The 24,994-nt window shown below is 37.4% G+C and overlaps 1 protein-coding gene across 21 annotated transcripts in view; it reads right to left on the bottom strand.

Moving 5' to 3' along the window:
• CADPS2 (calcium dependent secretion activator 2) overlaps window positions 1–24,994 on the bottom strand; it is a 473,581-nt gene that overhangs the window by 284,588 nt on the left and 163,999 nt on the right. For all 21 annotated transcript variants that reach the window (XM_033098855.1, XM_033098852.1, XM_033098844.1 and 18 more), the window contains exons 4-5: window positions 5,628–5,708; window positions 299–535 (exon numbers count right to left, since the gene is read on the bottom strand). In XM_033098855.1, the coding sequence (XP_032954746.1) occupies window positions 299–535; window positions 5,628–5,708 (318 nt within the window). The remainder of the gene's footprint in view (window positions 1–298; window positions 536–5,627; window positions 5,709–24,994) is intronic.

Genomic DNA, 24,994 nt, shown 5'->3' with positions numbered 1-24,994 from the left:
TAAATCCTACTTCTACCCAAGAGTGTTTTGGTGCTTACTTAAAGAATAAGCTCACACCAGCCTAAGACGACACAAAGGAAACTTGCCTCAAAACTTTTACTATTTTATTACTTAATCCTAATACTGCTGTTATGTTTAAATGAGTTTGCATTCGCAACCTAATTGTCTACCAAATGAAGAATCATTTAACGTTTTTCAAAATATATTACACGGTTTTAAATTCCAAAGGTTACCACGAAGGTTAGCAAAAATGATCTGCAGCCTCATTTATGCTGTCAGAGGGGATACAGTCACTCACCTCCAGGGTGAAAGACAGCACCACGTCAGACTTGGAGAGCTGAATCTCATTCTCATCGCCTATGTCCAAAAATGCAGAATTCTGTGAACGTTTTAATTTTTGCAGTTTAAACTCTGGACCACCTTTCGAAACTGGAAGGCTTTCCAAATTGGCCATTAGCAGATTCACCGAGGACCGCAGCTCTTCTATATACATAGTCTCCATTTCTTTTGCTATAAATTTGGGGAACTTTCTTTCCTGGAAAGTTAAGTTTTAAAATAACAACGTTACACAAGTGACATTTCCAGTTTAGTATAAAATATTACGTTATGTATCTACTTGACTCTTAGAGAGTGTGACACTCAATGTAATCTAACTACCAGATACTTTTTTTTTTTTTCCCAACAAGATGGGCTCTGCTTTATTTAGACCACCAAAAATAATGTTTCACAGAACGGGAACCATAACATTAGACAACAAAGTATAGCAGCAAAATCTCAAACAAGTCAGGCAACATATTTTTTAGAGCACCAAAAATAAGGTTATACAGAAAAGGAACTGTAATAAGCAAATGTATAGCTGCAAGTTTTCTTTTGCCATCAATATCAATTCCCTCTAAAATATTTTGGAACTACTTTGCAGTTTCCAAGCAAAACTAAGATTTGTTGGACTTATACCAGATACTTTTGTCTCTCGAGTTTAACAGGCTCAGGCTTTGACAATTTTGATTATATCTGAAGGTACCTTATATACCTGAGGATCACGATGTACAAAATAAATACATTATACACATTTTCACACTAACTTTACTTTGGATAAGCTATTTGCTTAAGGGAAAACAAATTCCAAAAACATACATGTAAGATGTTTTAGTCTAGATGAATCTTAACTGGCCACTGTTAGCTTTGAAATGGTTTCAGTAACTGGTCTATAAGAACAATGTTCAGTATACATTGCTTTGACTCCTATGACACAAACATTTTAACAATACCTCTCTTACCACAAATGTGCATTGTTCAGAGAGCATACTTTTTATAAATAGGCACTCAAATTTAAAAACCTACAGTATTAAATTGCAATATGGCCATACTTCTAAAATTGGTTAATCTTCATGTCACACAAATGTGTCAAGATCCCTTATGGCCATATATTCAGTTTTTGGTAAAGGTTTAGAAAAATTTACGTTTAAAGCAAAAAGCCAATTTATGATAAAAGATCTAAGTAAAAAGGAGTAACAACATTAATTTTAAAGATTCTATTTTCCTTCTGAAGTACATGACCATTGATTGTCATTCAATCCTTCTATCTCTACAACCAAATTTCTGTTTCTTTCACTCAATTAAAAGCCCATTCCAAAAACTGATGTTTAGATAGACACTGAGAGAGAGTAATGCCAAATTGTCCTTAGAGAAGACTATATACATTTATATCCCCACAAAGAACAAATAAGGTTTCCTCACACTCTGAGCTCTTTCTTTAATCTTTGACAACTTGGCACTTAGCTCTTTTCTCTTGAAAGCAGAGAGCTTTACAATATCAAGTGCAGTGTAACGTACTGACCACCGTACAGAACTGGTTGGGAACGCGAGCCTAACGCAGCCATCTTTCCAACGGTCGCCTAATGCCCCAGAAAATCAATGCCTTCACTACTGTTTGCACCGGTATCACTGAAAACACAACCTAAGATGTGCATCTCTGGGATGACTGGAACTCACCCAGGGCGCTCCCCTCGGCCTCACCTCATCTCTGACTGACGTGTACCAGTTCGTTCACGGGATGGAAGGAACATATGGCACCGCTTTACACATAAGTCCCAGAGTCTCAGGCCACCTGTTTTGCTTCCCCCCCATATAAACTTCACATATTGCTCTTCATATAATTTGCATATTATCAATATTAAAATTGCATGTTTATTACTACAGAGTGATTAGATATCCTCATTTGTAGTTAATTTTCCCAAGAAAGATTGTTAGGTGTCCTTTTAACATTCCTCTCTAGTTTGAAACAACATTCCAAAATAGTAAGTTTGCATCCCCAGGAAAAACACATAAATCCTCAGTTATAGAATCACTTGATTCATTTTGGAAAAGGAGTAATGTTTTGGAAGCGTTTTTCAATACATGCACAAGAAAAAAAAAAGCAAACTAAGCCATAAAAATGGATTTTTATAGCTGTGGGCCAACTTTAAAAACTGTCATAAAAAAAAGCAACCAAAACTCAGAAATAAGGCAAAAAGCTCAAGGGGGCAGGTGATTGAAATGTTATATGGGGGCAAAGGTCATCCAAGGATCATCTGAGGAAATATACTTAGTTCAACTTACTGTCTACTATTGATTAAAGTCCCAGACAGTGAAGTTACATGTTACCTTCTAGAATTTTCTTTGGAAAATATTCAAATAATGTATGTCTGGTAAGATAATGCAATGGCTAATTTAAATCCTTGTTGGGAATTAATCACTTTTACATCTAATCTATGAATCTTATTTTAACTTTGCCTAAAAGTACCAAGTTTTCAAATGCTCTTTGGACTATTTTAACATCTAACTAGTTTGCTCGTTAATTATGCATTGAATGAAATCTTTATTGTATCTTTATTTTAAATTTGTATGAGTCATAATTGTGCCTTTAAAACCATACTTTAGCAAAGCAAAACGCAAATATACCACGTTTGAAAGTTCAGATGTGCCAATTTTTTTTCAAATATTCAAGGTGTTATTTTTATGGGAAATTTAGCATTAGTACATGAAAAAAATCTACTTATTTAGCTTTAATTAAAAACACTTCATTCACTATCATTTTTCAATAAGGAGACTGCCAGGAATCACCAAACTTGACCATTTTATCAGCATTTCCAAACTTTTCAAGAAATAGATTTTTTTTTCTCCACTAGAAATTTTTTTCTACCAGACACAAAATTTTTCTCTACTAGAATTTTGTTCTCTCTGAAAAAAAATGACAACTGTGTTTTAAAGCATTGAGGTTTACTGATAGTATTTCATCGACTTTATTTAGCTTGCTTGTGTTGCCTCTTTCTTGGAAACAGAACCAACTGTACATCAGACAAGTATACATGTTAAATTTGATTTTTAAAATTAGAACAGAATCAGAAATAAGGTTGTTCTCTACTTTAACTGTGAGTCGCTCCTATAATCCACAGTTTAAATGTTCTAATTTAGTCCTTTGTACAACATAGCTCATTAGCAGCCGTAACGTATTATACACATGAAAACAATGTTCACTTCATAAAAAAAATTCCCAGTATTCAAATTTAGTCCCTTTTTCTTAAGTGCTCTTACCCTTCCACTAGATGAAGCCTGGTGTTCACACCACTGGCTGTTTTATTCATGCTCATTTCTGTTCTCTTTCCTATGTCTCTATTGATTTTAGTCTCTACCACCCTCAGGATCACAGCAACAAGTGAACTACTGGTGGTTGTAAAGCTGATCCTAATCAACGGAAATACTGAAGTCTTATAAAAATTTTAATACAACATGGAACAGATTCATGGTTTTCCTTACGATATTGGTATGCTCTCTCCCTTTCGATTCTAATATGTCCTTGAGTGGGAGGAAAAGGAAGGAGGAGTCCCACAGATAATCCAGGAATTCTGCAAAGCTCTGCCTTCCCCACGACAATAAGCCAGTCCATGAAGACTCAGTCATTCAAAACACAAGGGAATATATATGATGCATTATAGAATAGTACACTTGAAACGTACATAGTTTTACTAACCAGTGTCATCCCAATAAATGTAATAAAATTTTTTTCAAAAAAGTATTATGGCCTGAAAAAAAAAAAGTATTTCTATCCCACGAAACAGAAATTTCTGCTCTGTGGTTTTATTATATTGTGTTGTGAAGTATGGTAGGAGGTGTTATTGATTGCCAGCTATTAACTATTAATACACACTTGTGGATTTATCAGACTGAAGAGATAGGAAGGTCTAGAAGAGAAGAGCCAGATTCTGGAGTAAGAAAACCAGGGTTTGCGGCCTGCCTCCATCACTGCCTTGTTATGTGATCTCAGTGAAGTCAATCATCTTCCCTAAGCCTCCATCACCTTGTCTAGAACATAAATTCATTACATCATCTGCCCTTGTCGATCAATAGGATTAGTGTAGACATATAATGCAACAAGGTCAGTAAAGTATAATTAGCCTTATAAATATTTTATGAAGATGAAATTTTGGTGAAACTGAAATAGAAAGCAATTCAACATGCTCTATCTGCTATGTTTATTTACCTCCAATTTCTCAATTGTTTCTCTCTTTTGTTACTTAACAGACATTTAAACATTAGAATTCGTAAAACGTATATATTCGTAAGCACGTATTTTCTTTGCAAAAGAACAAAAAAACCCAATTGTTAAAGTCAGTATGAGATGTATCTTCTTCTCGAGTGGTGGAAATAGTTCAATATCTTGATTTAGAAGGTGGTCATACCGGGTGTATACACATACATTCATTAAGTTGTACACTAAAGATTTGTGCGCTTTACTGTATACATGTCATACCAAAACTTTTTTAAATGAAGAAAGATCCCTAAGGATTCTGCAGAGAGACAGAAACAGAGAGGGAAAGAGGGGAAAATCTATCCATCGAATATTCAAGCTTTTGCTTTGCTGAAGGAAAACAGAAAAAATTTTATTCTCAGAATAATCAACAGCTTTATAACTTCAAATCTATTCAGAGGGACTAAAATTTTTGTACCACTGAAGTAATTAATATATCCACTTACTAGACAATAATTCAGACAATGAAGTTCCATTCTCTCTGAAATGTCTTCAATATTAAAAAGCAACTCATGGCTTTTTTCTGAAATCTACTTCTGTTCATAGAAACATAGTGATTGCACACATAACAGTAACTGCAATATTAAATTGAACACACTCTATCTGCTAGACTATGTACTAGAAACTTCAAATTATATTTTTCATCCATTGAATCATTCAATCGAATATTAGCTGACGCCACTATGTGCCAAGCGCTGTGCTGGATACTGTGGAGTATATTATATAATTTCACAGGAAGATTTTTCTCCCTGATTATATTATGCTTAATGCAATTTTAAAACTTTGTATACCTAGCAATTTGAGAAATTCAGGTATCGCTTTTAAGAATAATTTACAAAAGTTTTCATTGAATTTAAACATTTCATAAATAAGGATGGGAATGTAAAATATAGAATATGCTCCATTTAGATGATATACGTTCAGATATTTGGGCTTAAGAGGTACACACATAGAGGAGAGAATGATAAAATTATACTGGTTTCATCTATACAAAGCTCTGTCATCTCACAGAAATCTAGGTACAGAAATCTTGTATAGTACGTCCAAGTTAATACTTTACCTTTGCCATTTTCTCTGCCAATTGCAAACGACCATCAAGTTCCCTTCTGATCTGAGCTGCTTGTTCATCTGCATTATCCAACTTCAAAAATAAAACAGAAATTACAGATACGTGATTAATTGCACTGATCTACAGATTAAAGCAAAGATTAAATGACTCAAAATTTTTAAAAATAAATGTTCTCCAAAAAATCATCAGATTTGTTTAGAACCACAAAAGACCCCGAATAGCCAAAGCAATCTTAAGAAAAAAGAACAATACTGGAGGTGTCACACTCCCTGACTTTAGCTTGTACTACAGGGCTACAATAATCAAAACAGCATGGTATTGGCAGAAAAACAGACACATAGACCAATGGAATAGAATTGAGAACCCAGAAATAAAACCACATAAATATGGACAGACAATTTTTGACAAAGAAGCTAAAAACATACAATGGAGGAAAGACAGCCTCTTCAATAAATGGTGCTGGAAGAATTGGTGCAAAAGAATGAAACTGGACTGCTATCTGTCACCATGTACCAAAATTAATTCAAAATGGATCGAAGACTTAAGCATAAGACCTGACACAATAAACTACATAGAAGAAAACATAGGTACTAAACTTATGGACCTTGGGTTCAAAGAGCATTTTAAGAATTTGACTCCAAAGACAATGGAAGTAAAAGCTAAAATAAACGAATGGGACTATATGAAACTTAAAAGCTTCTGCACAGCAAAAGAAACCATCGACAAAATAAAGAGGCAACCAACTGAATGGGAGAAGATTTTTGCAAACAGTGCTTCCGATAAGGGACTAATATCCAAAATATACAAGGAACTCATGAAACTCAACAACAAAAAAACAAACAACCCAATTGAAAAATGGGCAGAGGACCTGAAGAGACATTTCTCCAAAGAGGACATACAAATGGCAAATAGACATATGACAAAATGCTCAACATCACTAATCATCAGAGAAATGCAAATAAAAACCTCAATGAGATATCACCTCACCCCAGTCAGAATGGCTATCATCAACAAGACAAATAGTAACAAGTGTTGGAGAGGCTGTGGAGAAAAAGGAACCCTCATACACTGTTGGTGGGAATGCAGACTGGTGCAGCCGTTATGGAAGGCAGTGTGGAAGTTCCTCAAAAAATTACGAATAGAATTACCATATGACCCAGCAATCCCTCTCCTGGGTATCTACTCAAAAAATCTGAAAACATTGATACATAAAGACCCATGTGCTCCAATGTTCATTACAGCTTTGTTTACGGTGGCCAAGACATGGAAACCAAAATGTCCTGAGATAGATGAATGGATAAAGAAGTTGTGGTATATACACAATGGAATACTATTCGGCGGTAAGAAAAGATGATATAGGAACATTTGTGACAACATGGATGGATCTTGAGAGTATGATGCTAAGCGAAATAAGTCAGACAGAAAAAGCAGAGAACCATATGATTTCACTGATATGTGATATATAAACCAAAAACAACAAAAGAACAAGACAAACAAATGAGAAACAAAAACTCATAGACACAGACAATAGTTTAGTGGTTACCAGAGGGTAAGGGGCGTGGGGGGTGGGAGATGAGGGTAAAGGGGATCAAATATATGGTGATGGAAGGAGAACTGACTCTGGGTGGTGAACACACAATGTGATTTATAGATGATGCAGTACAGAATTATACACCTGAAATCTATGTAACTTTACTAACAACTGTCACCCCAATAAATTTAAAAAAAAATTTAAAAAAATAAATGTTCTCAGCTACCTATTGAGAAGAGAACAGAGAAGACTGTTTAATTAGACTGGCAGCCCAATTAAATTTCATGGGCAATTACTGTGTTTTGTTCACAAAAAAGTTAATAAATCTCTAAGGTTAATAGCTCAGTTTACCAAAAATTCTAATTATAATAATTCTTTGCCCAATGTGTGCACAACAACTATAAACCAAGAAGTCTTCCTTTTTTTGAGTTTACATTAAATTATCATTAAGTTTATTCAATCCATCCTTCTGTCTTTATGAAGGTCAATCCTAAATAGATAAATCTCTTATTTTTTAGAATTCCCAGAATGCATTTCTGAATGGTAATATGCTGAGTAATGTTTCACTTCTTTCTTTGTTCTTTTAAAAAATATTCCCTTCATTTTTATAATAAATTTGTATTAGTGCCAAACTATAAACGCTCTATTTGATTGATATAATTTTCTACCATTTAAGTCTTCATTTACACCTCATTCTAGTATGAACAGACTCAACTGCCTCACACTGCCAAGAAATCCTTCCATTCTTTTATAGACTGGCACCACATTAGAATTCCAATCTCTTGCTCAAAATTTGATTGAAAGCAAGAAAAGCATGCTATCATTATTTTTAAAGATATCTATCATTTACATGGAAAATTACTTTCACTTCACTGAAATAAATCCTTCACTTTTTCTGTAACTTCCTCTAACTTTACCTCATGATTACTTCTCCCAAAATTATTCATTCAATCCTCCTTTATTAGTTCATTATAAAAACTGTTAAGCTGAAGAGGTCCTGTGAGTCATGCACATTATGGGGTGCATTGGGGGAGGGGTCACAGAGGTGAATCAGGCACACATTTCTCTGAACTCATTCCTTCCCCTCTCCCATTCCCTTCATTAAGAAGCCTGCCACACAATACAATCATGCCTTACTAAAGATCCGTCTACAAATTGAACTAGTATCGCGTACTACATCAACAACCAGGAGAGTACAGATTTACTTGTCCAATTGCTGAAGAACTAACAAATTGACCATGTTACCTTTTAAAAACAGCCTTAAAAAGAAAAAGATGAGTAGAAGCAAACCAGGTCAACAGGATGGTGGTGTTAGAATGCATATGGAGAATAAAGAAAAGAGGGCACCAAAAGTCTGAAGCTGAGACTAGACACAGGGGTTTGGGAAACTGAATACTTGGGATTGGGAGTTGGGGGAAGGAGGGCTTGGGGGATGGGCGTGGAAGGAGCGATGGGGCTACTTCATAAGCTCCTCTTCACAGCCACATTAGGGTGTATGGAGTTGGTTCCTACAGCAACGAGAAGTCATTAAAAGGTTTTATGTCAGACAGAAAAAGGCGAGAGCCATATGATTTCACTCATTTGTGGGATAGAAAACGAAAGCAACAAATGAATGAGACAAACAAGAAAAACTCATAGACACAGACAACAGTGTAGTGGTTACCAGAGGGTAAAGGAGAAGAGGGGTGGTAGAAGCAGGTAAAAGGGGTCAAATATGTGGTGAAGGAAGGAGAACTGACTCTGGGTGGTGAACACACAATGTGATGTATAGATGATGTGTTACAGAATTGTACACTTGAAACGTATATCATTTTACTAACCAATGTCACCCCAATAAATTTAATTTAAAAAGCTAAAAAAAGTCTTTGAAAAACAAACAAACAAACAAACAAAGGTTTTAAGTAGGTGAATGATATGATCGGATCTGAGCTCTGGAAAGGAAAGATTGCTCTATTTCCAGCACAAACAGGAAGTTTATTTGTTTATTTAAAAGAAAGATCTGGAGTTATAGTTCTAAAAAACATATGTTTCCAAGTTGATTAAAAAAAATCAAATTCATTTTAAAACAAGTTTAAAAACAGACATCTAAATAGGCATACAAACTAAATCCTTACTTTAAAGGGAGTTTCTATGTCATCTCAAGAACAAATACACTTATAAATTATTTTACCATAGGTATGTATTTATACGGAAAAACAATATATATATACAGTTCAGTACTATCTGTGGTTTCATGCGTCCACTCCCCAGGGGGGTCTTGGGACATATCCCCCTGCAAGAAAGGGGGGACCACAATGCTGTGTAGTATAAATCGCACACCTATTGACCCAGTTGCTCAAGTCCAAACCCTAGGTATCATCTTTGACTTCTTTCCCTCACAACCCACACCCAGTGCAATCTAGAGTCATGCAGAGTAAAACCTAGAATCACATCGTTGAGGCAGACAAGAATTCAGGTATGATGAGTCCTTGGATGGGACTCTCTACTCTCTCTCGTGGTGGAGTGTTTCCCTAGCCACTTCAAGTACTTCTCATTTTGCTTGTACAGTTTCACCTACTGTTATGGTAAAAATAATTCCCTTTTTTTTTTTTTCAGAACTCTCCAGAGAAACTGATTTTGCACACCCCCTCCCCCATGGAAAAAGAAAAAAGAACAGAAAAAGAAAAAAGCCTGAAAGGATGGTTTATACGATAGACGTGAGGCATTAGACTTTAAAATGTTGGTGACACACCTGTCTCTAGTGCCTGATTTGGGCTGTGGAATAAAGAAAATGTGGGCTACGTGGACTCCGGAGCTTGTGGTAGGGGCAAGAGGTAAGTCCTCACTCCACGAGGACAACTTCATTTTAACTTCATTTTCTTCTACTTTAATTCCTGATTTCAACACTTGATGTGATGATAGATTACTTAACTCACAGATGTCCTTTCTTGGCACAGAATATTTTCCAAGTCTATCAAAGAGGGTTCTTCAACCCTGACCATAACAGATGCCCAAATGTATCTTTATTCTCTGCAATGCCTCTAGTATCTGTGCACTACACAGCTCATTATACCACTTATCAAAATATGTCACTGGCCTGACAAATATTTAGTACAGAAAATACAGTTTTATTTTCTTCCTGTTCATTTTCCAGAGATTACTGTTTCCACATTCAGAATTCTCTACACCTAGGGAGTTCTTAACCTGGACCTTCAGGAGTCTGTGAACCTGTTCAAGCTGTGGGCAAAATTTGGTAGTGATATGCATTTTTTCCCCTTGGGGTACTGCTTACATTTCATAACTTATCCAAGAGATTCTCAAATGGGGGGTTAACTCAAAAGAGGTAAAGAATCCTGACTCTAGGACAAGCTTCTGTAAAGAAGTCTCTAGTCATTTGTTGTAAAAGACGCTGCATGTTTTTCAAACATAAACTGTGGAAAACGCCCACCTCACACCTACCTGTCATTAATCTCATCTTACAGAGATTTGTGAAATTCTTTGTAAGGGGACACTAAGACATAGGCCTTAACAGTGTTGACTCGAATGGCCCATGATTGCTTTATTTACTCTATTTGCTTTTTCCTGCACCTTCTGTATAGCAAGCACTAGCTAAAAAAGTCGTGGCCTTCCAGGAGTTGCATAGAGAAAACAGTAAAAACTGTAAGTAAAACAACATACAATTGCCACAAGATAGCTGCTAGTTAATTCAAAGCTGCTGTGGGAATTCAATGATGGAAGACATGGTTTTTTCTAGTTGACAGTATCAGGATGCATTTGTGAAGATGGGAACACTAAAAATGAAGTTTGAGGAAGAGAAAACTGCAGCAGTCTGTTACTGTTAACTTGCAAACCCCAAACTCTAGGCTCTCCCTGCCCCATTTCTCTCCTTGCCCCGTTCCTCTTGGGTTCCATGGAAGCAGCTTTGACAAAAGACAAGGTCTAAGACATTCTCAAATCTCCCTTTGCAGAAGTCCTAGGGAGAACGGAAGCCCATGTTGGTGGCCTACTATCTTACAGTTGAGACATTTTTAAACACAGCATAAAAATAACTTTACCACGTTTCACCCAACAGCTCCATTTTATAACTTACGATATTCTTCTAGGGCTTTAAAAATTACAAACGTCAAATACTTGAATCCATCAAATTTGCTCATATCTTAAAGGAAAAAAAGTCTTTACAAAAGTGTTTTTGACAGTACTGTTGAGCCTCATTGCCCTCTCTAATTAATCTATTTTCTAGAACCAGGGTAATTGTCTTTAGATTAATATTGTCAATCACTAGGAAGGGGGATTGATAGCAATGTTTTTCCATAATGACGCCGTGTGCGTGCTAACCCTAATCACATGGGCCCTTCCTTCTCCCACTGAAAAAAATCAATTTGTTTGTTCTGAGACCTCATCCCAATTACGGCATAAAGTTTCAGACATATAATACTCGTATTCTGTTATTTATTGTCATATTCGTCTTTATCCTTTAACACGAAAAATACAAGTAGAATAGGATTTGTACAGTTTTGTAAATTTAGTGTTTTCCCTAAGATTAACTCAAAGGCTGGTCCAATATAAATATTATAGATAATATTTATATTATCTATAAACCTGATGATTTATAGATAACCCATCATGAGAAATAACCAGCACAAATCTAACACTGATTCCAAAAGAACACTCCATGCAACACTTTATCATATAATTTTCTAGTAGCCCATTGTTTGATTTATTTGACAGTGCTACTTATGCATGTGTTTTTCAACATGGCCCCCAAAAAACTGATCAAAAACTTTAAGTATTAGCAAATTAAATTATCGATATATCTTTTAATTCTCCATCTCTGAATCACAAATTATTTATCATAAAGAGAGCATAACTCTACCCCACTGACTCTGATCGTTCCTGCTCTGTTTTCTGTGCTGACCCACCCACTCTGCCAGCCCACAGACACACAAGGTTGGTCCTTGGCTGTTCTAGACGCCAGCGTGTCTGCAGTCCTTTCTCAATACAATGTTATAAGGGCCTCTCTCCTGAGTTCCAGTGCTCTATCTCCACTTAAAAGCAAAGCATTTCCTTTCAGCCATGATCTCGATGACCTCAAACTAAAACTCATCTTCTTTACCATCCACTCTTCAGCCTGGATCCATATCTACATATGATTCTGATTACTTTTGATTAGATTAAAATCTCAGATGGAGAGAGGGCAGGGAGGGAGGAATGGAGAAGAGGGGAAAGAAAGGAGAGGAGGGAATAAATGAATGAGACTAAATGAATATGAATAAGAGAGATGATACACAAACACCATAAGCCTAGTATTGGGGTCCTCCCATATTTTATACCAATCCAACTTTCTAACCTCTTGGATAATTCTATTATCTACACAAATTAGTTTTTTTTTTCATTGTTTACCAATCATGTTACATTTCCCAATCATATATTTTGCTTGTGTTTCTCCTGCCTGGGATGTACTTTTTACGTACCTTCATTATCTAGATCAATCTCCAAATCTTCTGAAAAGACTGCCTAAAAAATCATTTAGTAACAAAGATGTACTATCTGATATCTTCCAGTTGTCTTATTACTATTGAACTTTTCAGACACTTATGACTGCCACCTCAAACTACAATTATTTCCCTTGTAAGTGCACCTTACTCTTAATAGGAGTAAGACAAATCCACATCCAACAGTGGGATTCACATAACTGGTCTCACTTTTAATGCAAATACCAAGAATAATTCCTGTATTTAAAATGTTCTTGGACTCTAACAAACCCTCCATGCTGACCCATCTTTCATGAAGAAATCTCCCTCAAAAACAAAAACCCCTTCCTCCCCTTTTCTTGATCACTCAGAATTAGCCAACAACTACAAGGTAACTAAAACTTGTTTTGTAATTTCACACAACCAAAAAAAAATAAGGAAATTAAATCATTCCCTTACTCTCAAGAGCAATACTTTGCCTGTATGATGTTATGTATGAATCGGGTAGCATTCTGTCTGCTGGAGGGAAAATTTTTAAAGAACTCCCTTATATTTACCTTCTAAATTATGCATAAAAAAACCTAACACAGAAGTAGCAGTTCTATCATGGATTCTCACTGATTCTTAAAAATGCATTTCCCAAACCCCATTTTCTTTTGAATTCTTAAAAGTAGGGAAAAGATAAATGAGTTAATTAGACATAAAATTACCCTATGTGAACTGAACTGAACTATATTAAATAATAGATCAAAATGTTCAAAAGCGAGAATATAAAAAATTTAACCTCAAACGTAACAACTGTATGACTTCAACAGCCTGGAGAATATGCATGCATATTATCTAAAATGGTAGATATAACTTAGCAAATTTTTACACATCATGACATTTTCTTTAGTATTTCATTTGGTATTAACATTTCATCTTCTGGATGAAAGTAATGAGCTAATATTTTCAAGCAATTATTTATTAACCATACTCACCTCAACAAAAGAATTGAAAATACATTCACATTAACAACAAAATAATGCTGAAATGGAGAAAGTTTAGCACTAAATAAAATAACACCAACATTATCAGTGATATTAGAGAACTCTGTTAGAGCAAATTAGAACTCTAGCCTCTCAGGACTAGTAAGAGCCAAATTTATACAGCACTTACTATACAAGTATTTCAGGAACTAAGTGTTTTTTAATTATTAAATTTATTGGGTAACATTGGTTGATAACATTATATAATTTTCAAATGTACAACTTTATAATACACCTGTGTACTCCACTGTGTGCTCAGCACCCAAAGGCTAGTCTCCCATCACCATATATTTGACCCCCTTTACTTACCCTCTTCATCCTCCACCCACCCTCTTTCCCTCTGGTAACCACCTGTTGTCATCCTGTTGTCTGTATCTATGAGTTTGTTTTGTGTCTTTGTTTGTTGCTTTTTGTTTTATATCCCATATATGAGTGAAATCATATACTTCCTGTCCTTTTCTGTCTGACTCGTTGCCCTTAGCACGATATTCTCAAGATCCATCCACATTGTTGCAAATGGCAATGCTCTAAGTTTTATAAACATTATTGAATTTAAACCTTAGAGCAACATTACGGAATAGATCTTATCATTATCCAATTTTAGTGATGAAAACTCTGAAGCACAGATCGTATTAAGCAATTTCCCAAGGTCAGAGTCACACAGTTTATAAACAGCGGGGCCAGGGTTTGAATCCTGCAGTTGAACCCCAACTTGGGTTCAACATCACCACCTCACACTCCTTCACACTCAACTTCCATTCTTTCAGTCATTCACTATCTATGAGAACCCACAAGAGGAAACATATTAAATATGGGTATACAATTAATGACACACAGATTAAATATTTATCCTATGCTAAGTTGTTAAAATCTAATAAAAGACATATAAACATCTATAATACAAAGTAGAATATGATGAGGGAATTGTAAATTCTTCATTTTCTTCCCCTCCCTCAATAATTAAGAAAAATGACTCGGGGCAAGAGCAAGGAAGCCTTTGTGGAGGAGGCAGAGTTTCTCTTGAGTCCTGAAGAATGGAGAAGGAGGATTCCAAGTGAAGAGAATAACGTGAGACAAAATTAAAAGCCAAGAAAAATACAGGGTATGGATGAGCAACAGGGAGTGATTTGGTACACCTGGAACATGGGGTGTGTAAAGCATGATTACAGCCCAGAGAACGTAAGGCTGACAGGTGGCGCCAGACTGTGAACACCGTAGCTGTGGACAGCTTGGCCAAGGGGTATAAGAACGAACTTCATTCTGTGGATAGAATGGAGCCTTTTTTCCTTTCTTTTTTAAATTCAAAGTTGGGTTATGATGAGAACAAGATGGTTGCTGCAATAATATTAATCCGGCAATAAAATTACGTAGGGTTGGAAGGGAGAAGCCAGAAAGAGGGTACAGCCATGCTCCAAGTCGAGCTATGATAACGGCCATGGAAATAAGATAGCAGATAATGCACCATAATGGAGGAAACAGCAGTGCAGGTAATTGTTTGGGCCGGGAAGGCAATAAAAAAGAAAGGTTTCATAGTTAAAGGTCAAAAGGCTGAGCATACATAAACAGAAGGAGAACCAGGTTTAGGTTTAAGATGAGAAAAAAAAATGGCATTTTGAACCTACTGAATTGGAGGAGTTTCAAATCCATCAGTCTGCCATGGGCCATAATGATACAGAATGGAAAGAAGAGATGATCTATGTGAAAAGGGTGAAAGGCACTCAAAAAAAGCATAGTGAATTCTTTTATTTTTTTCACCACTGCAGTATTTCCCAGGGGATCTAACTCGGTGCAACAATCCCAAAAGCATCAAATTCCACAAACAAAACATGGTGGGAAACCTATCTAGATTTTCAGACATGGCTGCTCTCGGTACCATACTATGTACAGTGAGTTCACAAACCTCTGATGATAATTCATAGAATGAGATGTAAGCTTTATTAATCTGGAAACCTTCATATCAGAATCATGAAAATGCTTTGTAAATAGGAAATGACATAATTTTAAACATTTAACAACAGAGGCCTTTCTACCAGTTTCTAACAAACAGCTAGAATCAATCATTGCCCACTACACAAGTTAAATCTTGGTAAGCTAAAGATCAGTTGGCCCTGCTCTAGTGATTAGGGCAAAAGTATTAGTTTTTTTTTTTTTTTTTTTTTTTTTTTTCAGTCTAAAGCAAAGATTTAGGATACTATGATCTTAATAGTCAGCTAAAAGCATTAAGTATCACTAGGTACTCTTGTGAATATATATCAATCAATTTTCCTCAGGCTTTTCAATTGCTTTAAAAAAAAAAAAGCGCTTTATAAAAACAGAAGTTGTTCTCACCATCTACCAGAAGAAATAGGCATCAGGTTTTGTACGCCAAACATTTCTGAAAGGCCAATAATAATAAACAATTAGGAAGAAAGATTGGAACATCAAAATTAGAACTAAACTACAGAACAACCATCACTGAGAATTGCCTAGAGTCTAGCTGAACAAAAGTCCTGTAAGTAAGGATATGTAGAAAAAGCCATTGATACATTTAGGAGGGACAGAGATGTGAAACGGGCTGGTCCCACATCCAAGTGTGGTGGTTAAAAATCAGGAGGTTGTCTCAGCGGCAGAAGTCCTCCAAGAGAAGTGAGGGGGTCCCATCCCCATAACAACCTCCTCAGTCCAGGGTTCCAGTGCTGGGGATACATGTCCCCACAATTTCTGACTGTGAAAACTAGCAGAGATTGTGGCTGAAATAGAGGACTGCAGTAGTCACAGGCATTCCTCCTCAAGGGCCTGCTCGCTGACGTACTTACTCGCTGATGGACTCCCTCGCTCTGAGCACTAGCACTGGATCAGCAGCTCGCAAGGTGCCAGGGACATATGGGGAAGAGGTGAGTTGTCTGGCTTTAGAGCAAGGGCTGGAGGGGCAGCTGTCTTCCAGCTGAAGTGCTGCCAGAAGCCATTGTTCCTTTGTTGAGCCCTACCCCCACCCAGGTTGAAGACTTCGGCAGGCGTTGTATCTGAGTCTCCATCAACCAGGGTAACACCATTCCCCCTGCCTTGGTGATTCCCTGAGACCCCACCCTACCCAACTTGTGGGCCCACCTAGCTACTTCCAATTGCTTTTCCATACAAATGGCCTGTCTTGACACATGCTGCTGACTTTCCTAAAATCTCTCAAAGGTTCACAAACCCCAAACAAGCAGCATCTGGCCGTGACATGCCCTGTACATCTTGCTAAGCAGCCCCAAGGAGCACACTTACCGACAGCTAGCCTCAGTTCAAGGTTAGCCTCTCCCAGGCATCTCCAAACCAAGCACAAGTGGAAACAATCTGTAGATCACTTTGCAGCCCATACCAAGTAGTCCTGGGCAGAGCACAGGCAATGGTTGACCTTGGCCTGCACCAGAACCCCTTTCAAGAGACACCAGAACCAACATACCCAGTGGCCAGTTTCAGACCATAACAGAGTACCACATCCATAAATGATACAACCAGAGGGCAGACTGGGCAAACATAAGAGTCTTGCTAAAGCACTGCTCCTTAAGGTCAGCCCCTGAGCAGCAGTTCCTCCACTGTAGTCACGCCCAGTCCCCACAACCAATCCGCTTGAGGGTCAATCCCTCCCACTGACGTGCCACCAACAATCAAGGCTCAACTACAACAGGAGGGCACACACAAGCAACACAAGGGACAGACCTGGAGGACTTGGCTCAGGAGATGAAAGAGACTGTATTACTGGGCCCCACAGGACACCTACATAAGGCCACTCTACTAAAATTGGGAGACACAGCAGCCCAACTTAACATAGAAACATACACAGGGAGGCAGCCAAAATGGGGAGACAAACATGTCCCAAATAAAAGAATGTAACAAAGCTCCAGAAAAACAAACAAACAAACCTAAACACAATGGAGACAAGCAGTCTACCAGTTCAACACTGGTCATAAGCATGGTCTCTGTGATCTCTGTAAAGAACTTCAACAAAGAGATAGGAAACATAAAAAAGGAGATAGAAAATAAGAAATAACGAGTCAGAAATGAATACAATAACTGAAATGAAGAATACATTAAAGGGAATCAACAGTAGATTAGATGAAGCACAGGATCAAATTAGTGATTGAGAAGACAAGGTAGCAGAAAACATCCAATTAGAACAGCAAAAAGAAAAAAGAATCCAAGAAAATGAGGACAGTTTAAGGGGCCTCTGAGACAAAATCAAGTGTACCAATATTCACATCACAGGGGTATCAAAAAGAGAAGAGGGAGAGAAAGGAATTGTAAACTTACTTGAACATAGAAAACTTTCATAACTTGGTGAAGGAAAAAGATATACAAGCCCAGGAAGGGCAGAGTCCCAAACAAGGTAAACCCAAAGAGACCCACACCAAGACACATAATTAATACGCCAAAGGTTAAAGACAAAGAGAGAATCTTAAAAGGAGCAAGAGAAAAGCAGTTAGTTATCTACAAGGGAGCTCCCATAAGATTATCAGTTGATTTCTCAAGAGAAACGTTGCAGGCCAGAAGGGATTGGCACACAATATTCAAATGATAAAAGCAAGGACCCATACGTGTATAGCATAAGGAATAGAGTCAGTGGAACTGTAACAGCTATACAACAATGTCAGAGGGGTAGCAGACTGGAGGTGGAAGGGGGTTATCACTTTGTGAGAGGTATAAATGTCTAACTATTACACTGTTTTGTACACCTGAAACTAAAAAAAAAAAAACAAGGACTTACAACCAAGATTACTGTACCCAGCAAGGCTGTCATTTAGAATGGAAGGAGAGATGAAGATCTTCCCAGACAAGAAAAAGTTAAAGGAGTTCATCACTACCAAACCAATATTACAAAAAACAGAAAAAAAGACTTTTTTAAGAAGAAAAAAAGATCAAAAATATGAAAAATAAAATGGCAATAACTACATATTTATCAACAGTTACTTTAAAAGTGAATGGATTAAATGCTCCAGTCAAAAGAGCAGGTGACAGAATAGACAAGAAAACAAGACCCATATATATGCTGCTTATAAGAGACTCACTTCAGATACAAAGACGCACAACACAGACTGAAAATAAAGGGATGAAAAATGATATGTCATGAAAATGGAAATGAGGAAAAAAAAAGCTGGGGGGTAGCAATACTTATACCAGACAAAATAGACTTTAAAACAAAGGCTATAACAAGAGACAAAGAAGGACACAGTACTCCCACTTCTGGGTATTTATCTGAAAAAACTCAAAAGGGACATGTGCATCCATATGTCCCTTACAGCATTATTTACAGATATGGAGGCAACCTGGGTGTCTGTCCATCAAAAGAAGAAAGGATAAAGAAGAAGTGGTATGTATATACAATGGAATATTTCTCAGCCATAAAAAAAGAATGAAATCTTTTCCATCTGCAACAACATGGATGGACCTAGAGGGTATTATGCTAAGTGAAATAAGTCAGATAGAGAAAAACAAATGCCACATGATTTCACTTATATGTGGAATCTAAAGAACAAAATAAACGAACAAAATAGAAACAAACTCATACAGAGAATGTTTTTAGGGTTGCCAGATGGGAGGGGGTTGGGAGATGGTAAAAACGGTTGAGGGATTAAAAAGTACAAATCGGTAGTTAAAAAATAGTCATGGAGATGTAAAGTAAAGCATAAGGGATATAGTCAATAATATTTTAACAACTACAACTAGAGTCAGATGGGCACATGATGTATCGGGGTGATCACTTCATAAGTTATAAAAAGGTGTAATCACTATGCCGTACACCTGAAACTAATACAATACTGTAGGTCAACTGTAATTGAAAAATAAAAATGTATTTGAAAAAATATAAGGGGCGATGCTGTGAGCCTGGCACATAAGTGCTTGATGAATTTTTAAGAAAATTATCCAGTGTAGTATATTGAAGGAATTTAAATAATGTTCTTCATTACTGGCTGATTCCCTGAAACTTTCCTTTTAACTTTATTTTCTTACCCTGTTGGTTGTCCTTCTAACCCACTCCAACCAGGTTTGCTCCCACCCACTCCAGTGTCTTCCACTTTCACAAATTCAAGGGTCACTTGACTGTCATCTTACCTCACCTCTGAGCAGCACGTGGCTGGCACAGATCAACGTTCTCCTCCGTGAAATGCCTTCTCTTGGCTTCCCTGACACCGTGCTCTCAGCTTTTCCCCCCACCACACCGCTCTTTTCCCTTTGTGCAGCCTCTAGGTTATTGGCCCTATCGTGGGCCCATTGTCTTCTTAAGCTCCAGACTCTTCTGAAAGGATCTCATAATGTCCCATGACTTAACACACTAACTTTATCTAAATGATTCCCAAATCTGTATCTCCAACCCTGACTTCTCACTGGAATTTCAGACTTGTATAGCCAACCTCCACCTGCCATGTCTATGTAAATGTCTAATATTTCATTTTCAGCATGTATAAGACAGAACTCTTAATTTCTCCCTCATGCCACCCCCCCCCAAAAAAAAACAAACAAAAAAAAAACGTTACTCCATGGAAAAGGAAACGTGATTCACCGAGAGCCTCCAACAGTGCCTGGCCAGAGGAGGCTCTCTGCTTAAGAAACACCCTTATCACAGATGCTCCAGCAGACCATGGTTAGCATAGCTGCTCCATCTCCATCAGATAAACACTGACGGCATAAATGGAAAGAGCGACATCAGAGCATGCTATCTTCTCTAAGACAGAGGGAGAGGAACAGGTGGATGTCACTCAGAGTTCTAGAGAATGGTATGTCTTAAGCTACAGACCAAGCTGATTCCCAATTTCTGGCCCGAATTCCTGCACTTAACTTTGTGTCCCTTCTCAGGCAAGCAGGTGGCCCAGTGCTGTGAAACCCAAGTCCCCAAGTGTGGAGTGGAGTGGAATTCTGAAGCACAAAACAGGACGTGGTTCCAAGAGGATGTGACAACAGACTCCGAGGTGAAATCCAGTGGTCTAGGACTTTATAGGAAGAGAGCTAAAAACAGGATCACAGCAGGGCAGGGAGCAGAGCCTGGAGGTCACATGAAAGAACGACATTCAGGTCCTGGTCCACTTTTGTTGTAATACTGCCTGGCCAGGCCCACAGGTGGGGAGAGGCAGGATATGGACCACATGCAATGCATTAAGACCATAGAGAAGGAACTTTCCAGAACCCCAATTTGTTCCTGTCATTTCTGTGCTCAGAGCCTAGCTGTGTTCCCTATCGCGATACATTTCAAGCTCTTCCAGCAGGCTTGTACGGCCCTCAATAATCAAGTACTTCCCTACCTCTTCAGCCTTATCTCCTGCTACTCCAGCAATACACATAATATACCTCAACAGAGTCCAAGCCTTCCCACTCTCCTTGTGCCTCTGGAAATGTCACTTTCCTCCTCTCTGTTAAATTTCTATCCATCTCCCCAAATTCAGGAATTTCTGCTTCCTTAGACCTTCACTAAACTTTCATTAAAACTCCAGCAGAACTGGGTTTCCCACACTGCCAATCACCTCTTCATACTGGGCACACAGCTACACTGTTTCTCAGGCTCCCCAACAGTTAGATGTGCTCGAGGCACTGAGTCCTCGGATTGAGGGTCAGGCCAGGGGTCCTCAAGCCTCGCTGTGCACGTGCATCAGCATAACGAAGGGCGGTTTTGAGAAACAGACACTGGGCTCCACTTTCACGTCCACGGATCGCGTCACTTTGTCTGAGGCAGGGCCCAGGTACCCCATGATTTTTAAAGCTCCTCAGGTCACTCTAATGTGCAGCCAGGATGGAGCACCACGGAAGTCCATGCAAACTATTCTGTAACAAATTGGAGCACTGCCATCCAGGTGCTCACTGTGCCACATACATATCCCAGTGACACACTGATTACCTATATACTATTACCTTTTATTTATGTATCTGTCTCCTGACCGCATGCAAATACCTTGAGGGAAAGAATCAAATCTTGCCATTTTTGCATTTTCCTTGCTTAGCCCAGTAACTGACATTTTTATAAGGTATTCAGTAAGCATTTTTAAATGAAGAAATAAAGAAATATACATATGTTTTGATAAAATATTTTAACAATGATTTGACAATCATCAACAATTATGAAAAAAATATAATCAGTATATTATGTAAATATAAACAGTATATTCATTTAATCTTTTTTTATTTGTTAATAGTCAAGAACAGATCATAAAATAAAAACACTTCCTCCACCACTGTTATTATTAGGCTGGTGCAAAAGTAATTGAGGCTTAAAAGGTTAGAAATAATTGCAAAAAACCGCAATTACTTTTGCACCAACCTAATACAGTGGTGCCTCATTTTTCTAACTTAATCTGTCTGGAAGACCGTTCGAGTTCTGAAACGTTTGAAAACAGCCGACAGTTAGGCCTCAGGATCTTGCACTCAGCGGAAGCCAAGTGACATGTTCGACTTCCGAGGATTGTTCGAAAATCGAAGTATTTACTTCTGGGTTTACAGCGTTCATAAAACGAAATGTTTGTTAGTGGAGACGTTCGAAAACTGAGGTACTACTGTACTACAAAGATGCCTGATCTCTTATCATTTGAAAAAGCTGGGCTAACACCCACATTTCTATAGACTAACCTGGGTAAAGAAGAAAAATCTAAAAATAAATGATGCAAGGATGCCTGAAGCTAATCTAGATTTGTGATCTGGTGAGATCTGACAGAAAGCAGAAACAAATAAAACAAAACATTTTAGGAGGAATTTTATTTAGGAATACTGTAGTTTCTCTACACATAGGCCAAAGGTAAAAAAAATAATGCATAGTCAAATAAAGCAGCAGTGATAAAAACCTATAATTTGATTTAAGAGTTTATTAAAACTGTATTTTGTGGAGGAAATTAATTCATATTACTAATCAGATCTTCAAATTCATTTGAATGAAATCAGATTCATCTAAATTATATCATAATACATTTATTTTAAAAAGAAGTAGACATGCATATAAATATTTTGGCCATTCCAATTATTAATTCCAGAATTTCCAAAATCAGACATAAAATTTAATCATTCTTAAGGTCTTAAATTTCTCCTTGTTGTTTCCTAAAACATGAAAAACTGCTATTTAATGGTATTTACTTGAATATTTTCTTCAAGCATTTTGAGATTTAAAATTACACATGCACGAAAAACATACCTTGCTAATTGTCCTTTCCACAGCTCTATTTTCCTACTTGGAAAGTGATTTTTGTTATCATATGTAATTGTCTCTGTAGAACATGCATTTATTTCTGCCAAAGTAGACAAATTATGTTAAATGAAATGTATCACCAATCCAACGCTACTAGTTGAGAAAAAAGATGATAGTGGTGAAAGGCAGATACCAGTTTCCCTGGAGCACTGACATTTCTCTTCTTCCCTTTCACACATCTTGAGTGTGGGGGGTGAAGGAGAGGGGAGTCTTCAGAATGGTGTGCCTCATGCTTCCTGGACTTCCAGGGGAAGAGTCTCACAGTGGGAGGGAGGGTGAAAAAAACACAGCCACTGCCTATGTTTGTTGATTTCTTTACAACTTCTAAACCTAAAGTGCTTAATCCCCAAAGCTAAAATTTCTAGGGAAAGTGAGTCATAAGCACGAACACTGCTTTTTAACCATTTGCAAATATTCCTGCGTATCCCTTAAAATACGCAGCAGTTCTGTAGTATTAACACAGTTCTTTCCTGAGATAACACATTTGGGTGGGGAGATGTGTAGAGAGGAGGGTTTCCGTTAACTTTGCTTTGACTCTTGGGTAAATGTGGTGAGTCACTTGCTTCAGTTAATGGAATACAATGGTAAAAGATTAATGAGAGTTGCTTTGGGCAGAAAAGATTAGAATTTAGATAGCTGTAAAACTCAGTTATGTAATCCTCTTAAAATACAAATATAGAAGTAAGAGGAGAATTACAGTAGACGTGGAACTATATACGCAACTATTCAGACTCTGGTCACTTAGGAATGTATGTTTCTCTACAGTCTATATATAACACCTTCCTCACATCTGCTAATGTCATCTCAAACTACAGCCGGGTCTCTTACTTAGACTCCAGCAGCAAGGAAGACTTTCTGCCAGGCCGTGTCACACCCCCACACTCTACACATGTGGCTCCTCCACGCACAACACTTCAGCATCTTCTCATTCTGATGAATTTCATCTATAGGTCATACCGTCCCTCAATACTGCCCTTTCCTCAATCTCTAGAAGGCAAAGCCAGGAATTTACCACCCCGCTGTGGCATTTACAACAGTGCAATTTTTTTTTAATGAATCTAGCAAATAACTAGGTCTTATCTCTGTGTCTCTATCATTCCACACAGTGCTTGGCACATAATTTCTAATTATCTATAGTCCTTACCTGACTATGGAGAAGGGGTTAACTAATTAATTGATTTGAACATACTGTATCACCCTTCCTCACATTTTAAAATAATCTTTAATAAACATTTAATTTCTGTTCAAAGAAAGGCAGCTGATTTATTACTAGTACCACTGAAGTGACAGCATTTTCATTAAAAAATTTGTGAAACAAAAATTATTATTTATTAACTTAAGACTATAAAAACATAGCTTTAATATCAACTAACTTTGTTTCTCTACAAGGATAACTATATTTACTTGAACTTCACTGCATTGCCTTAAAATTATCCCTGAAATTAAACTTTCCACTGACAAATTGTTCTTCCTTCCATCTTGTTACTTTACTGTTCCTCTAATGTTCTGATTCAAGTAAATAATGGCTAACCAATTTCAGATTCTTGTACTGTTATTTGCTTATTTTAGAATGCACACTTTGAGCGTGTTTCTATCTTTTTCACCTAATATTTTGTTCTATGAATGTGCACCAATGCATCAGACTCATTATTCTCAAACCAAAAAATCCAAAGTATGGCGGGGAGCTTTAACGGCACAGTGGCTAACCTATGACATATTTGTGTTATTATTATTCTTTTTTATCTTTGTCAGGTAACAAGTCAATAATAATTTTTCTTTCAATTATCCCAGATTTCATAACTTAATTGTGATACCTTTTATATCATTGTTTTACAAGTTTTTCCCTTCTACCTTAATTTTGATAATTCCTAAGCTCTTGGATCTGATCAGAAGTGATGCAAACACCAATACCTCTTCAGAGGACAGCTTCCTGTTTTCCATTCCAGATGCTAATCCTACAGCTCTGAGACGAGGAGGACAGCCACATGAGGCTCCTGAGGGCATCAGGTGGCAGTCCCGGCTCTGGTGCCTTCTCTTCGTGGTGTTTCCTTCTCAAGTCCCCAGAGAGCCCCCAACTGTCTGGCTGGTGTCATCATGTACATCTTAGCAGAACAGCTCTCTACCCTGAACTTCTGACCCTAAAGCAAGCAACACATCTTTGAGATTTC

Source organism: Rhinolophus ferrumequinum, chromosome 26 (assembly GCF_004115265.2).
Source record: "Rhinolophus ferrumequinum isolate MPI-CBG mRhiFer1 chromosome 26, mRhiFer1_v1.p, whole genome shotgun sequence".
Lineage (NCBI taxonomy): Eukaryota > Metazoa > Chordata > Mammalia > Chiroptera > Rhinolophidae > Rhinolophus > Rhinolophus ferrumequinum.
This window is presented reverse-complemented; position numbering and strand designations above follow the sequence as displayed.